This window comes from Juglans microcarpa x Juglans regia, chromosome 1D (genome assembly GCF_004785595.1).
Source record: "Juglans microcarpa x Juglans regia isolate MS1-56 chromosome 1D, Jm3101_v1.0, whole genome shotgun sequence".
Taxonomy (NCBI): Eukaryota; Viridiplantae; Streptophyta; class Magnoliopsida; order Fagales; family Juglandaceae; genus Juglans; species Juglans microcarpa x Juglans regia.
The window spans coordinates 1,738,748-1,753,323 of record NC_054594.1 but is presented as its reverse complement, the minus strand read 5'-3'; the positions used below and the strand labels follow the sequence as shown (position 1 = coordinate 1,753,323).

Sequence of the window (14,576 nt, the reverse complement as noted above, 5' to 3'; positions counted from 1 at the left end):
TGAAAAAGATAAATGTCGTCGACACAAAATAATTAAATGAAAGTAAATTTACAAATAAATTCATTATATTTATTTTATAATAAAAATAATTTTACAATCAAGTCACGTCAATTTGTGAATTTACTTTTATATAATTCATATGTGACTAAAGTATTTTATATTGAAAAAATGAGTTCTAAAACTTATAATTTTTCTCTCCAACCAAACTCAATCCATGACAGACAGGTGAATATGTGCCACTCCAATAAACTCTTTGGCTCTTGTTCTTTCAAAACCATTCATCCCCCATCTCATGACTATCAGCACTTGAGTATCATGCATGTGTTGATATAGCCATTGTCCTGTTAGTGCACCATCAAAGCCCTGATCAGTCTTAATCCTATACACCATCAAATATGTCTTATCTTAATCCTATATATTTGTGAAATTGTGATTGAAAAGAAAGCAAAAGTAAATATATATGGACCCTAGACACACGCAAGTATGATGCATGGGTTTCTCCGACTTCTTTTTTATTCTTGTGGTGGTTAGATTTTGGCACCATGCACTTTGTGTTATTCATAGCAAAGGAATCCAACAAAGAGTGTAAAGAGTGTTTCTCGTCTCACAATAATATGAACTTATAGTGGGTGTCACATTCTTACTTGCTACTATCCGACTAGTCGTGTCCTTTTGCGACACCCGATTTGTCGTAGAGTAATATGAGTTAATTAATTGTAATAAATTACGCTACTATTATTCAATATTTTATCATTACTTTTTATTTATTTTTTATTACTATTTATTAATATTCAATATTGAATCATTATTTTTTCATAATTTGTTACTACTATTCACATATTATCTGAGATCACCTCACTAGTCTAAGACACCATTTCGATGTTGAAATGGTCTCAACTTATCTCATTTCATCTCAACATCTAAATATCACTCAAATATAAATATTTTTTAACTTTTTCATCTAATCATTATATAATTATTATAATATTTTCAAATTTATAAAAAAAATAAAAAAAACAAATTTTTTGAATTCCAAAAATAAAAATAATATTATAGTTTTTTTATTCAATTTTTTCTTTTTTATTTTCTAAAATTTCACAAGACCATTTTATTACTATTAACATATTATTCACAGATTTTCCGTCTCAACATAAAAATTGAATGGCTATGGCTTAACATGAGGTAAAACTTTTATTTTGCAAATTATATATATTATAAATAATCACAATAATTTGTTTTTTCTTCCGGCTAAGATAACAAAATTATTATTATTATTATTATTTTTTACCAGAAAAGTCAGCTTATTTGATAAAAAGAGTTGCACCCACCCATTCACAGGCATTGAGTGCACTGATTAGAACATGAAACGTATATCTCCTAAATCAGCCTCTGACAGGCAGGAGGGAAAGCACCAACTTTTTATGATAGCCCATGCCCTGCTGGCATTCTAATATTATACTATTATAGCACTTTTACACTGTATCCAAACCCAATTCTCTGCTTTATTAGATGCGTTCCTTGGGAGATCGGTATTGCTTTCTTGGATTGGAAAATTAAACTCAGAAAAAAAAAAAAATGATCCAAAGAAGTATAGAAGTTATCAAAAAAATTCACAATAATTCAAACATATAAGAAGAAAAAATGTAGACAAATTTGATATTTAAATAAAAAAAATTAATTTTTTAAATATGAGCTACACTTTTTTCAAATAAAAGTGCACAGGACTCGTGTAACTTAAAACTGTATCTAACATTAATTTTCCTATAAATATAAAAACCACCCTAGTAATTTCTACTCACCTATAAGTGTAAAAACACTTTTCTAAGACGCTCCCTTTGATTTATAATTGCATTTAATTTACATGTTGCATTTGTAAAATTGCATCCTTTGCCTTTGGTTTTCCAATCAATGAATAACAAAGCTTTCCTGCAAACTATGATGCCACAAAATGACATGTAATTCAAATTGTCACAATATCGAAACGGGCCTATCTATTGGCCCATGGGCCATTGTTCTATGATGTAGACCTATCCGACCCAATAGCACACTATAACTTCCGCGCCAAAACCTTCCCGCCATTTTACGACTGCCTAAACTAATTTCCCACTTTGCCCCTTCACGGTGATCTTTCTTGTCTCTAGGTTGGGGAATAGCGGGATAGAGAATAGACATGGAGGACGAGCAGTCACTAGTCTCAGGCAGGCGCAGGAGCCGAGGCACGGAGGCGGCGGCTCGGGCCGAAGCACTCGAGCGCCTGAAAGCCCTTCGCAGAGGAGGCCGACGATCTGAGGTCGGAGGCGGCGGCGGCGGCGGATTCCAGATCAAGCTCGAGACCCCGATCTACGACACCGTTGGTGAGGAAGAGTACGATGCTCTTGTCGCTAAGCGCCGCGAGGAGGTCCGGGGATTTATCGTCGACGACGATGGCCTCGGGTATGGCGACGAGGGCGAGGAGGAGGACTGGTCCAAGTCGGGGGTCCCTTTCTCGTCAGATGAAGAGTCCGATGGCGGCGAACAAGAGAGACCGAAGAGGAAGAAGAGGGACCCACAGCTAAAGAAGCCCTCCGCTTCTTCTTCTTCGCTATCTGCGGCCGCGGCAATGATGGGGAAGCAGAGGCTTTCATCGATGTTCACTTCGTCGGTGTTTTTCAAGAAGAGTAAGGATGATAAGGCCAAAGGGCTGGCATGTGATAGTATTGTCGATGATGTGATTGCGGAGTTTGCGCCGGACGAAGCTGATAGAGAGAGGCGAAGAAGGGGGCAGCCGGGTTCGGCGTCGGTTTCCAAGAGTTTCATGCCAATTGATAATGTTATGAGCGAGAGTTTATCTGTTGCGGGAGATGATTTGATGGATAGGAGCGAATTGGCAACTGGGGTTGCGACAAATGGTGGTTATTCTGGGTTGGGTTCGGAGAGAAATTGTGTGCAGGTGGAGGAGAAGGGTTCGAATAAGGAATCTGAAGGCCGGGGAGGATTAAAATCTGAGATGGGTAAGGACGTCATTTCGGGATTAGATGATTTTTCAACAGCCCAAAGAGGCGTGGTCGAGGAGAAGATAGTGAATGTTGTGGAAGTGAAAGTGGAGCCAGTGGTGAAGAAGGAAGAGGGTTTTGCTCTGAATGCGAAGATTCAAGAAGAGAAAGACCCTGCATTGAGCGCTGCTACTGCGGGATGGCAGGAAGTGAGGAGTGGAGGGAATGGGAGTATTGGTGGTGTTGCAAAGGAAGTCAGCAACGGTACGAGTATTGAAGAAAAGTTGGACTTTGATGTGGAATCGGATGGGTCGCTGCCTTTTTACATCCTTGATGCACATGAGGAGTTTTATGGTGTTAATACGGGCAACCTCTACCTGTTTGGGAAGGTAAGTGGGGTTATATTGATACGATTGCATATTTTAAAGGAAGCGCTTTGTATGCGAATTATGTAATATAGGTGCTGTACGTAAATTATGGGTCACCGAAGAACAAAGTAAGCCAAAAATGGCAAAGACTTCATTGTTTTTTGTAATTCTCGTAAATTGGTTTTGTTGAAAGTCTCTTTCAAGTATTCTCCCACGGGATTCTTTCCGTTTCCTCATAAAAAAGTGTTCTCCCACGGGATTCGTGAGTTTTATTTTTGATAAATACGATTAATGAGTTTGATTCCAAGGCAAGTGGTGCAAATTTATATTTCAGTTTTGAAATGCATAGAGGCACAGATGCTGGAAAACATTAGCTTTTATTTTTGAACATTTCATTTTTTCCTTCCCTAATTGTTTAATTGACATGGTTTACCATTTGTTGTTTGCTGTATTATGTTATTATTGCAAATTGATATATCTTTTATAAGCTTGAATTTTGGCATATGTTGTTTCATTATGCCTTAAGGTCAACAAAGAGTGCTGCTTGTTCCTTGAAGAAGTTTCTTTTTTTCATACTTGAAAGCTTGAGAAATTGTTAACGCATCCAATCAGCAGTAGCATTCTAGCACTTGATAGCTTATTTGACCTTTTTCCCATTCAAGCATCTTGTCATGTGAGAGTTTTGTTGCTTCAGTGAACTGAACTTCACTGTCAACCTCTGTCATTGCTACTTAGGTCAAAGCAGGAAGTACATACCATAGTTGCTGTGTGGTGGTAAAAAACATGCAAAGATGTGTCTATGCGATCCCAAATGGTTCTGTGTTTCGCAGTGAAGAGATGATGAATCTTGAGAAAGAGGTTGAACAATCACATATTTCTCGCACAGCTTTCCTTTCCAAGCTGCAAGTAAGTTATATTTCTGTAAATGTATTTCTAAGGAAAACACAGTTTGTACTCTGACTGGCAAACATTTTACACTCTGCACCTTCAACTGTTAAAACTGACAAATTGCACTCTCCAACTACCAAAAACCGATAAATTGCACTATTGTCCAATTCTAGCTGTTTCTGTATGAGAAATAGGTGCCATGGCACAATATTGACATTCAGATCTTAACAGAGTGTGAAAATTGTAACATTTTGGTAGCTTAATGGTGCAATGTGTCAATTTTGGTATTTTGAGTTGCAAATCACATATATAATGGCTGGAGGGGGTAAAGTGTATTTTATCCTATATTTTATCTCGATTTCTTTAGTTGTCCTAGGTTGCTACTATTGATGTAATTATTTATTTTTTTGTTTGTTTTTCTTATTGCAGGATTTGGCTTCAGGATTGAAGACTGAAGTCGCAAAGCGGTTATTAGTTATGAATGTGCCAACTTTTAGTATGGCACCAGTTAAGGTCTGCTGATTGAATCATCCAGATGTTTCAGCTGTGCATTGTCTAACTTATATATTACAATTTTGTTGTACCACTTTTCATTTGTTTTTAGTGTTCTTCATTCCACTTTTTTGCTTATTTTGTATCCTATAAACGTGTCACAGAGGAGATATGCATTTGAGCGAGCTGACATACCAGTAGGGGAGAATTATGTACTTAAGATCAATTATCCATTCAAGGTATATTACTAAACCTGTGAATTGAATAGCAGGTTGGGTTAGAAAATTGAAATGCATGTTCAAAATTTTCGTATGTCAACTATATATGCACTTTTTTTTTTTTTTTTTTTTTTTCATTTTAAAGAACATGGGACTCTGGAATTTATAGTTGCATTTTGGAAGTACTTAGGATGATTATATTGTCTCAGGACCCACCACTTCCAGCGGATTTAAATGGAGAATCTTTCTGTGCTCTGTTGGGAACTCATTGCAGGTTTGAGTACCGGCAACTGGTTCTTCGTTTTCATTGTTTCATATATATATTTGTCTACATGAGTTGCTTTCTTTGATGTATTGTGACAAGTAGTTACCTCAAAGTTTGCTACTAACAATGAATTAAGTTGATCATATATTATCTGCAGTATTTTTGCCAAGCTTCATCTATTATTATATTTATCATTATTTGGTGAACTACTTAAGACTTCAGCCAAGATATAGCGGAGAACTGATGATTTCACTAAATACAGTGCTTTGGAGCTTTTTCTTATTAAAAGGAAGATAAAGGGACCTACCTGGCTGTCAATTTCAAAATTTTCTACGTGCCAAGCTCTGCAACGGGTGAGATATTCTTTGTCAGGGTACTTTTTTCATTTGTAAGTTCAATTAATCTTAGAGCTCTCTCTCTCTCCCCACCCTCCTTACCTCTCGTTTTCAATTTCAGCTTTAATAGGTTGGTTTTAAACTCATGCAGGTGAGCTGGTGCAAATTTGAGGTGACTGTTGACTCACCAAAAGACATACGAATTTCACCTTCATCAAAGAACACAGTAGACATTCCTCCAGTGGTTGTTACGGCAGTAAATTTGAAAACTGTTATCGATGAGAAGCAGAACATGAATGAAATTGTTGCTGCATCCATCTTTTGCTGTCACAAGGCCAAGGTTTGTTCTAGAGCCCTTGTTGGTAATGCTGATTTCACTATGATTATTTTACTTTCTTAGGATGTGCAACTTTTATTGTGTTTGTAATTGTTAGCCCCTGATCTGTATATTCTTATCCTTAGATATAGTATAATTAGGTTGCATTATGGTTTATGTTTGTTGATATGATAATTAGACTTTTAATTTGGCAAAGAATTGTCAAATATTAGTTTCAGCTAGAGCCTAGCATTTCTTCTGAGAATTTGGTCTTACAACTGATGTGAATATAACACTCACTCCATGTGTCATGGAGTGGCTGGCATTAACTTTGCTTTTCTTTTTTCTTTATACAAGTAGTCGGTGTTGTAAGTTTAGCTGAGTGGCGAAATGTCTGAATAAAGAAACATACGCATGTCGATTCCTGTGTTTACCAATTTTTCTGATATAAGCTATTACGCCATGCTCCAGTAATACATCTTATGCTGTTTGACCTTTCAGATTGATACTCCCATGATGGCTTCAGAATGGAAGAGACCTCGTATATTGAGCCATTTTACTGTTGTCCGCAAGCTTGATGGGGCATATTTCCAATGGGATTCACTAAAGAAGCTACTGATAGAAACTCAAAGGCTGGATCAAATGTTTTAAGCTTTGAAAGCAGGTAGGTTTAAACTGCCTGATATGTATTCAATTTTTTTTCTTCTTAATCCTCTCAGAAAGTATGGTATTTTGATATAATAATCTTTTATTTCTATTTTGATCTTTGTGTTGCAGTGAGAGGGCTTTGCTAAATCGTCTAATGATTGAATTGTACAAGTTGGATAGTGATGTTCTTGTTGGGCATAATATATCTGGATTTGACCTCGATGTTCTTCTCCACAGAGCCCAGGTGGGAACACATTTGTAATGCTTTATTTATTTATTTTTTTATTTTTTTATTATCAAAAAGAATTTAAGCATATCCATGATAAGTTATCTTGTATGGATGTTTGGTTGAGTTTAGGAAGTGAGGTATTCTGTGAAGTGAAAAAGTAATGATAGAATATTGAATAGTAGTGAATAGTAGTAAAAGTAAGTGAAAAGTAATAATAAAATAATAAATAGTAGTGAGGTATTCTTAGAATACCTGAGAATACCTTGACATCCAAACTAGGTTGGCTATAAGAGAAACGGTGGTTTGTTTTGTATTTATAGGAATAAATATGATAGTCGAAGCCGAAATGAAATCTGACTACAAGCCAGATGCAGTTTCCTCTTAGTAAATGTGATTTGGTCTAGCTTATGCATCTCTTTTATTAATCAGATGGAAAAAATAGTTTCAAAGCCAATGAAAGCAAGATACTAATACCTTCTTGGGAATTTGTTTTGCCAATCTCTAGTTCTTGAATTACTAAGTCATTCCAAAAATTTATCTTGAATTGTTCAACGTACATTCTTCTGTTTTTTGTATCCATCAGATGTGCATATAGGTAGCTGGCATCATCTCCAAAATATCTTTATCTCCTAAGTTTACCATCAGCTGAAGATGCTGCCAATATTTATTTATTTTTTAAATGCAAGTTCTGCTGTGCCCATTGGATGCATGTATACTGAGCTGCCCTCAAAAAATGCTTGCATATTTGAATGATACAGGTTTGCCGAGTGCCAAGCAGTATGTGGTCCAAAATAGGTCGACTGAAGCGGTCTGTAATGCCTAAGCTTGCAAAAGGAAGCTCCATCTTTGGGTCTGGAGCAAGTCAAGGCATGATGTCTTGCATTGCTGGTCGACTCCTATGTGATACATATCTGTGTTCCCGAGATCTATTAAAAGAGGTAGAACACTTGTCTGGATAACATGTGTTAATGATGTTTAGCTCATATATGCAACTGATTTTTCCAGGTCAGTTATTCTTTGACGCAACTCGCAAAGACTCAGCTTAACAAAGACCGGAAGGAGATCACTCCACATGATATTCCTAGAATGTTTCAAACTTCAGAATCCCTCATGGAACTTGTATGTTCTAATTTTTACTTTAATTCTTGTTCTGGTTTTCTTGTTTAATTAAACATCAAGATTGATAATTACCTTTTCTTTGGAAAAAAGAACAGTGTTGTTAGTAATGGGTTGGTCAGGGTTGTAGGTTGACCACATTGCCTGTCAGTTAGTGACTGTTTTGTAAATATGATGGGATTCGTGGTTGTGAAAAACACTGAAGTAATTATAATGATGAGTTTGATTGCATTTACTCTTCCTGTATATGTTGTGCACCACTACCAGCTTTTGACAAACCATAATGATTGTGTGTTCTTATCAAAAGAAAGAAAGAAAGAAAGAAAGAAATGATTGTGTATGTATGTCTCAGTTTCTAGATTTGACTGAGTCATACCTTAAAGCCTGCAAAGTCAGATGAGTTCTTTTATGATGCAAATGGTGGTTCAACATTATAACTTTGCCTTCTAGAATTGGAAAATCATGACCACTTTGTGGGTCAGCAAACTATGGTTCTCAAAGTAATGTTACTTCCCCTCATTTATCCAGGTTGAGTATGGTGAGACAGATGCATGGTTGTCCATGGAACTCATGTTTCATTTGAGTGTTCTGCCTCTCACACGTCAGTTGACTAATATTAGTGGTAATCTCTGGGGGAAAACACTCCAAGTGAGTCCTTGCAATATGTTTCCTTGCACAATCTGAGAATTAAAATTTCGTGATAGGCAAATTCGATCTACACTTCACATCTTGCATATGCCTTTTCAGGGTGCTAGGGCCCAGAGAGTCGAGTACCTTTTATTGCATGCATTTCATGCAAAGAAATATATTGTTCCAGACAAGATGTCATTTCATATGAAGGAAACGAAATTGGCGAAACGGAGAATAAATCATGGTGTTGAGGATAGAAATGTTGACGAATTGGATATGGATGATGCGAATTTGGATAATGAAGCTTCTCATAGTGATCGTGGAAAAGGCAAAAAGGGTCCTGCCTATGCAGGTGGATTGGTGTTGGAGCCAAAGAAAGGTTTATACGACAAGTATATATTACTGTTGGATTTCAATAGTCTTTACCCTTCTATCATTCAGGTTTGTAACAATGTTCTTGCCCACTCCCCCTGGGTGATACTCCCTCAAATTTCCTGTTCTTTTATTATATTTTCAAGTCTCTCCTCCCATGCAAAGTGATGATTCCATTTATGGATAATTATTAAGCAGTAATGCTTAACTGATATATTACAGGAGTACAATATCTGCTTCACAACAGTTGAAAGATCTCCAGATGGATTAGCTCCCCTCTTACCATCTAGTAAAACACCAGGAGTTCTTCCGGAGGTAAAATCACCTCAGCAATGAATCCTTTGTTCTTTTCTTTTTCAGCACAGTTGAACTTTCATGATGATGCCAGTTCACTTACTGGATTAGGAGGCTATATGCAAGCATGGTCTAGATATCAGTAGCCAGACTGATCTACCACCTGTCATGCATCCTGCTTGCTTTTGACAGTTAGAAAAACGAGATTAGGTGATTGGTTGTATGTGGCCAGCCTGATTTAAGTAGGGAAAGAACCCGTTTTACCATCATTTTGGGGTTTTCAGAATATAGAAAGAATTATTGAACTTCTGAAGATGTAACAGGAAAGTAGAGTGGTTGCTTTACACCCCTTTTCTAGAACTTCTATCCAGTCTCAATGACATTTGTCAAATGATCCCAATGTCCTTTATATGATTATATCCATGTTGAAATAGTATGGAGTTTTGTGCACTATACTTTGCTTCCTTTTATTAGCTAATAAGGAGGTGCAGTTTTTTATTCTCACATGTTCTTTTCTAGTTGCTAAAAAACCTGGTTCAAAGGCGGAGAATGGTGAAGTCATGGATGAAGACTGCATCTGGTCTCAAAGTCCAGCAACTAGACATTCAGCAGCAAGCACTAAAGCTCACCGCAAACAGGTTTGTATTTTTGCTGCTCCTTTTCATTTGTAATTCTCCATTCATTACTTTAGGTTTTAAAATTCTTTTCCATGGTTCTTTGTTTATATGCTCTATTCTGTTTGGTAATGCAGTATGTATGGATGCCTGGGGTTTTCCAATTCACGATTTTATGCAAAGCCGCTAGCAGAGCTGATAACACTACAAGTAAGAGAAATATGTATAACTAATGCTTAAATTGCAAAAAATGTCTTGCTCTTAACAGAAATGCTGTAATTTATATTGGATGCTTCTATATAAGTATTGAGCCAGACATAATTGTTGTGCAGGGGAGAGAGATTCTACAGAGTACTGTTGATCTTGTTCGGAATAATTTAAACTTAGAGGTAATTTCTGATATTGAATTTGGAAGTTGTTCTATGAGAAAAGTAAAAGAAAAATAAATTTGGACTATTCACTTAATGTTTTCTTCTGTATTTTTTCTATTGAAGGCTAATCTTACCTAGTAGAAGAAGCATTGCTTTGTATCCTGCAGGTAATCTATGGTGATACAGATTCAATTATGATCTACAGTGGACTCGATGATATTGCAAAAGCAAAAGCAATTGCAGGGAAAGTCATTCAAGAGGTTAGGTTATGCTTCTGAACGTGGTATTTGTATGAGGAGAATAACTTAGAATCCTATGGTGTAAAAACTTACAATTATTATTCAAGTATTTCGTTGGGAATGTCTTCTGACCAACTGACTGGATAGCAAATTTAGAAGCAGCATCTTTATATCTGACATTAATGATATATATTTGATTCTTGTGCAAATGACTATGGCTAATTATGGTTGGATGATCAAGAGTATTGATTGTTGATATGTGATTATTCTTTTGTCATAAAGGTAGCCTGCTTTAGTTCCATCTTGGTGGTTTGTAGGTTAACAAGAAGTACAGGTGTTTAGAAATTGATCTTGACGGTTTGTACAAGAGAATGCTGCTTCTGAAGAAAAAGAAATATGCAGCCGTCAAAGTACAATTCAAGGATGGGACACCTTATGAGGTCATATAAAGGAAAAAAAACACTTCTAGTTAGTCATTCCATTGCTAGAAGAAAGGACAGTGGATTTACCGGGTTTATATTCTTGGTGCAGGTCATTGAACGCAAGGGTCTTGATATGGTTCGTCGTGACTGGAGCTTAATATCAAAGGAGCTGGGAGATTTCTGCCTGAGTCAAATTTTGTCGGGAGGGTACATTGTTTCAACTCCTTTTTTTTATCTTTCTTCAACAATGTGACTTTGATTTTTTTTTTTTCTAAGCTGGCAATCTAAGCTAAACAGCTGAGTTACTTGTCTTGTCACATCTATCGCTCTTATGCTCATCAGGTCATGCGAGGATGTTGTTGAATCGATACATAACTCTCTCATGAAGGTGAAGTCATTTTCTTCTCTCATTATTGTCAACATTTCTGTCTGATAAATATTTTGGGAGACGGGGAAGGTAGTGGCAATGTTTGCCATTTTTATGTTACTTCGGCATAGGTCTAGGATGTTGTTCATTCAGTACACTGCTAAAACTTGAGGAACCAGTTCAAGTTTTTTAAGTAGACAGGTCCAACCCGGTAAATTTGAGGACATGTCCATCATTAATTGTATCGGAACAGAGACTTTCACCATGATATTTTGTTTAGGAAATAAACTCCCTTTTACATTTTGGCTCATGTGCATTTGATTGTGGTTGACGTGCATGAAATTATTAAGGAGTTTGGTTCTAGTGAAGTTATCCTATTTTCAACTGAAAATTGTTTGATTGAGCTCACAAATGTTTCATGGCTTGAAGTTATTGTCAATGGGAAATTAGTTAAGTTGCATATTAAACAGGTACAAGAAGATATGAGGAGTGGACAAGTGTCACTTGAGAAATACATCATCACAAAGACATTGACTAAACCTCCCGAAGCTTACCCAGATGCCAAAAATCAACCACATGTTCAAGTGAGTTCAGTCTGACTTCTACAATTAGATGAAAGTTGACCTTATATATTTAATGCATTCTATCCATCTGATCTTTTGTATAATATTTCTTCTGCCAATCAATTCTAGGTGGCACAACGATTGAAACAAAGTGGTTATTCTACTGGTTGCAATGTTGGTGATACGATCCCTTACATTATATGCTGTGAACAGGTTTGATATGCATTCATTTCTCTTTCTTGTTGAATTATTGGTAGCTGACCTCTTAACATACAGTGCTTTTGTATTTGTGATATTATGTTTCTATAATTGTCTCCTTGTTTCATTTTTCCCTTTTCATGGATAGGGAACTAGTTCAAGTAGTTCAACAGCGATTGCTCAGCGTGCTAGACATCCTGATGAATTGAAAAGAGAAGATGGGAAATGGATGATTGACATTGATTACTACTTGTCACAGCAGGTGCTGTTTTCTTTCCAGAATCCTAATTAAATTGTTGAATAATTATGGTCATTTGTTACTTCCATGCTGTGGCTCCATTGAAGTATGGTTTCCCCTTGCAGATTCATCCTGTGGTATCACGTCTTTGTGCTTCAATTCAAGGCACAAGCCCAGAACGCCTGGCTGATTGCTTGGGGCTTGACTCATCTAAGGTAAACTGGTTCCCCACCCTTCCCTTCCCCGGCAGACTGATATCCAGTGGTTCTTTTTCCTTTAGATTCTATTCCTGACATTGTAAATTATGGTTGCTTCTAGTTCCAAAACAAATCAAGTGAAGCTGTCAGCAATGAGCCTTCCAGTTCGCTCTTGTTTGCTACAGATGATGAGAGGTGTGCGATGATTTCCCACTAGTTTTTCTCAATGCATGTTGTGTAATAACCCACTCTGACCCTTCCTTTTTTTTCTAGTGGCTAATTATTCCAAATCATATTGAGATTTTCATCCACAGTTTCCCTAACCTTAATGATATTTTCCTATTTCTAGATTAATTCATAAAATACCAGAATTTAATCTATAAATATTTTTGAGAAAAATAAAATAATGGAGGGATGCTCATGATGACTTCACTTGCAGATATAGGGGCTGTGAGCCTTTGACTTTGTTGTGTCCCAGCTGCTCCGGTACTTTTGACTGTCCTGCAGTCTTCAGTTCCATTTGTAAGTCAATCAATGAGAACCCATCAAAGCCACAGGCAGAGGAATCCACCAACAGTTTTTGGCAAAAACTTCGTTGTCCCAAATGCCCAGAAGAAGGCACAGTGGGTAGAATATCTTCAGCAACGATTGCCAACCAGGTTTTTGCATAAACTGTAGAATCCAAGATACATGATTATGCTCGTCTTACTTTTCGATGATTGGAAAACCTATTCTTGGGTTTTGGAATTTGGATAGAGGATTGTCGTGGAATATTGATTGAAAATGTGTTCTTCATTGACAGGTCAAAAGGCAAGCGGAGGGGTTTGTGTCAAAGTACTACAGGGGCTTGATGACGGTAGCGTCCTGCTTGCAAACTTCTACGGAAACTACTGAAGTAGTGATATCATTTTTTGTTGGTAATGAATAATTCGATTGTTTTTTGCTTTCAGTGCGATGATGAAACTTGCAAATACACCACGCGCAGTCTCAACCTCCGGCTTGTCGGTGATTCTGAGAGAGGAACAGTTTGTCCCAACTATCCACGCTGCAACGGGCGTCTTGTTAGAAAGGTTTTCATCATAAACTTGGTCAACTAATGCTGCTTAAATTTTGGCAATTATAAATTCCAGAGCATATTCTGTCATGGCCGGTGCAATGAAAAACTGTGTCCCCGGAGTTGTCCTGGCCAATAACTATAAAGATGCTCTGGCAATACTTTTTTTTGCCGGATGATCTAAATAGATCCTTTACCAATTTGATGTTTGTTTTTGTGTTGTTTGGTGTGGAATGTACCTTCACTAGTACACGGAAGCAGATCTGTACAAGCAGCTCGCATATTTCTGCCATGTTTTGGACACTGTACGATGCTTAGAAAAGGTTGTTTCCTTGGCTTCATTTCGCACTCTGGACTCTTTTTAACATTATTGTCTAATTATCTATTTACGTGTCAAGTCTTCTGTTGCTGTTTGGCATTGCAGGTTGAGGCTAGCAATAGATTGCCGCTTGAAAAAGAGTTGGCCAAAATCCGGCCAATGATCGATTTGGCTGCATCAACAGTTCAAAGGATACGGGATCGATGTGCCTTTGGATGGGTACAGCTGCAGGATCTTATCATCACAGTTTGAATGAATGGGTAAACGAAGCAGATTCATTTTAATGTCCATTTAGATTGTTCCTTTCCCTGCTGCTTTTCTATATATATATATATATATATATATATATATATAGCGTCCGGAAAATCAGAGAGAGAGGTGCCTCGTAATGTTAAGTTGGCGTCTCAAGATTCATTGTGGTGAACATGATATTATTAATAATAACCCACACAGCTAAAGGTAGCTAGAGTTTGTCTCTGTCTCCTTTTCTCAGTAGCATTGTAGTTATATTCCAACCCAAATATCATTAATACTAAGTGATTTTCTGATCTGTATTTTAATCTTTGCGGTACGTTTTCCAACTCGTGAATAAACTTGCTTCCTCTATTTGATGATTTCCCATTATGTAATATTTCTAGAATCCTTGAATTCTTCTTTGGGACTCGGTTTTAAGATAACTTGGGCTGACCTTCGAAAAAGATCGTAGTGTGCCAGGCTTTTACACTCAAGATCCTAGAAATGACGGGGCCTAGGTCCACTTTGAATTGTACCTTCCTCTTGTAAGTTACATTCAACCCAAAATAACCTTTGGGTTCACGCTGAGGAAAAGACCTTAAACCTTTTTATTTTAT

General features: G+C 36.9%; 1 protein-coding gene across 1 annotated transcript; it reads left to right on the top strand.

The window, feature by feature from the left end:
- Positions 1 to 2,096: 2,096 nt before the first annotated feature.
- On the top strand, positions 2,097 to 14,187 carry LOC121249237 (DNA polymerase alpha catalytic subunit). The gene is given in 32 exon segments (XM_041147955.1): positions 2,097 to 3,361; positions 4,076 to 4,246; positions 4,658 to 4,741; positions 4,885 to 4,959; positions 5,148 to 5,212; positions 5,466 to 5,556; positions 5,690 to 5,878; positions 6,356 to 6,437; positions 6,440 to 6,518; positions 6,632 to 6,746; positions 7,490 to 7,669; positions 7,737 to 7,850; positions 8,376 to 8,495; positions 8,595 to 8,918; positions 9,072 to 9,164; positions 9,663 to 9,781; positions 9,895 to 9,967; positions 10,090 to 10,146; positions 10,296 to 10,388; positions 10,685 to 10,807; positions 10,899 to 10,996; positions 11,132 to 11,177; positions 11,627 to 11,740; positions 11,849 to 11,932; positions 12,066 to 12,179; positions 12,281 to 12,370; positions 12,474 to 12,547; positions 12,792 to 13,011; positions 13,155 to 13,208; positions 13,303 to 13,422; positions 13,655 to 13,729; positions 13,831 to 14,187. Coding segments are annotated over 32 exon segments (4,674 nt in total). The 5' UTR covers positions 2,097 to 2,170; the 3' UTR covers positions 13,978 to 14,187.
- Positions 14,188 to 14,576: the final 389 nt, after the last annotated feature.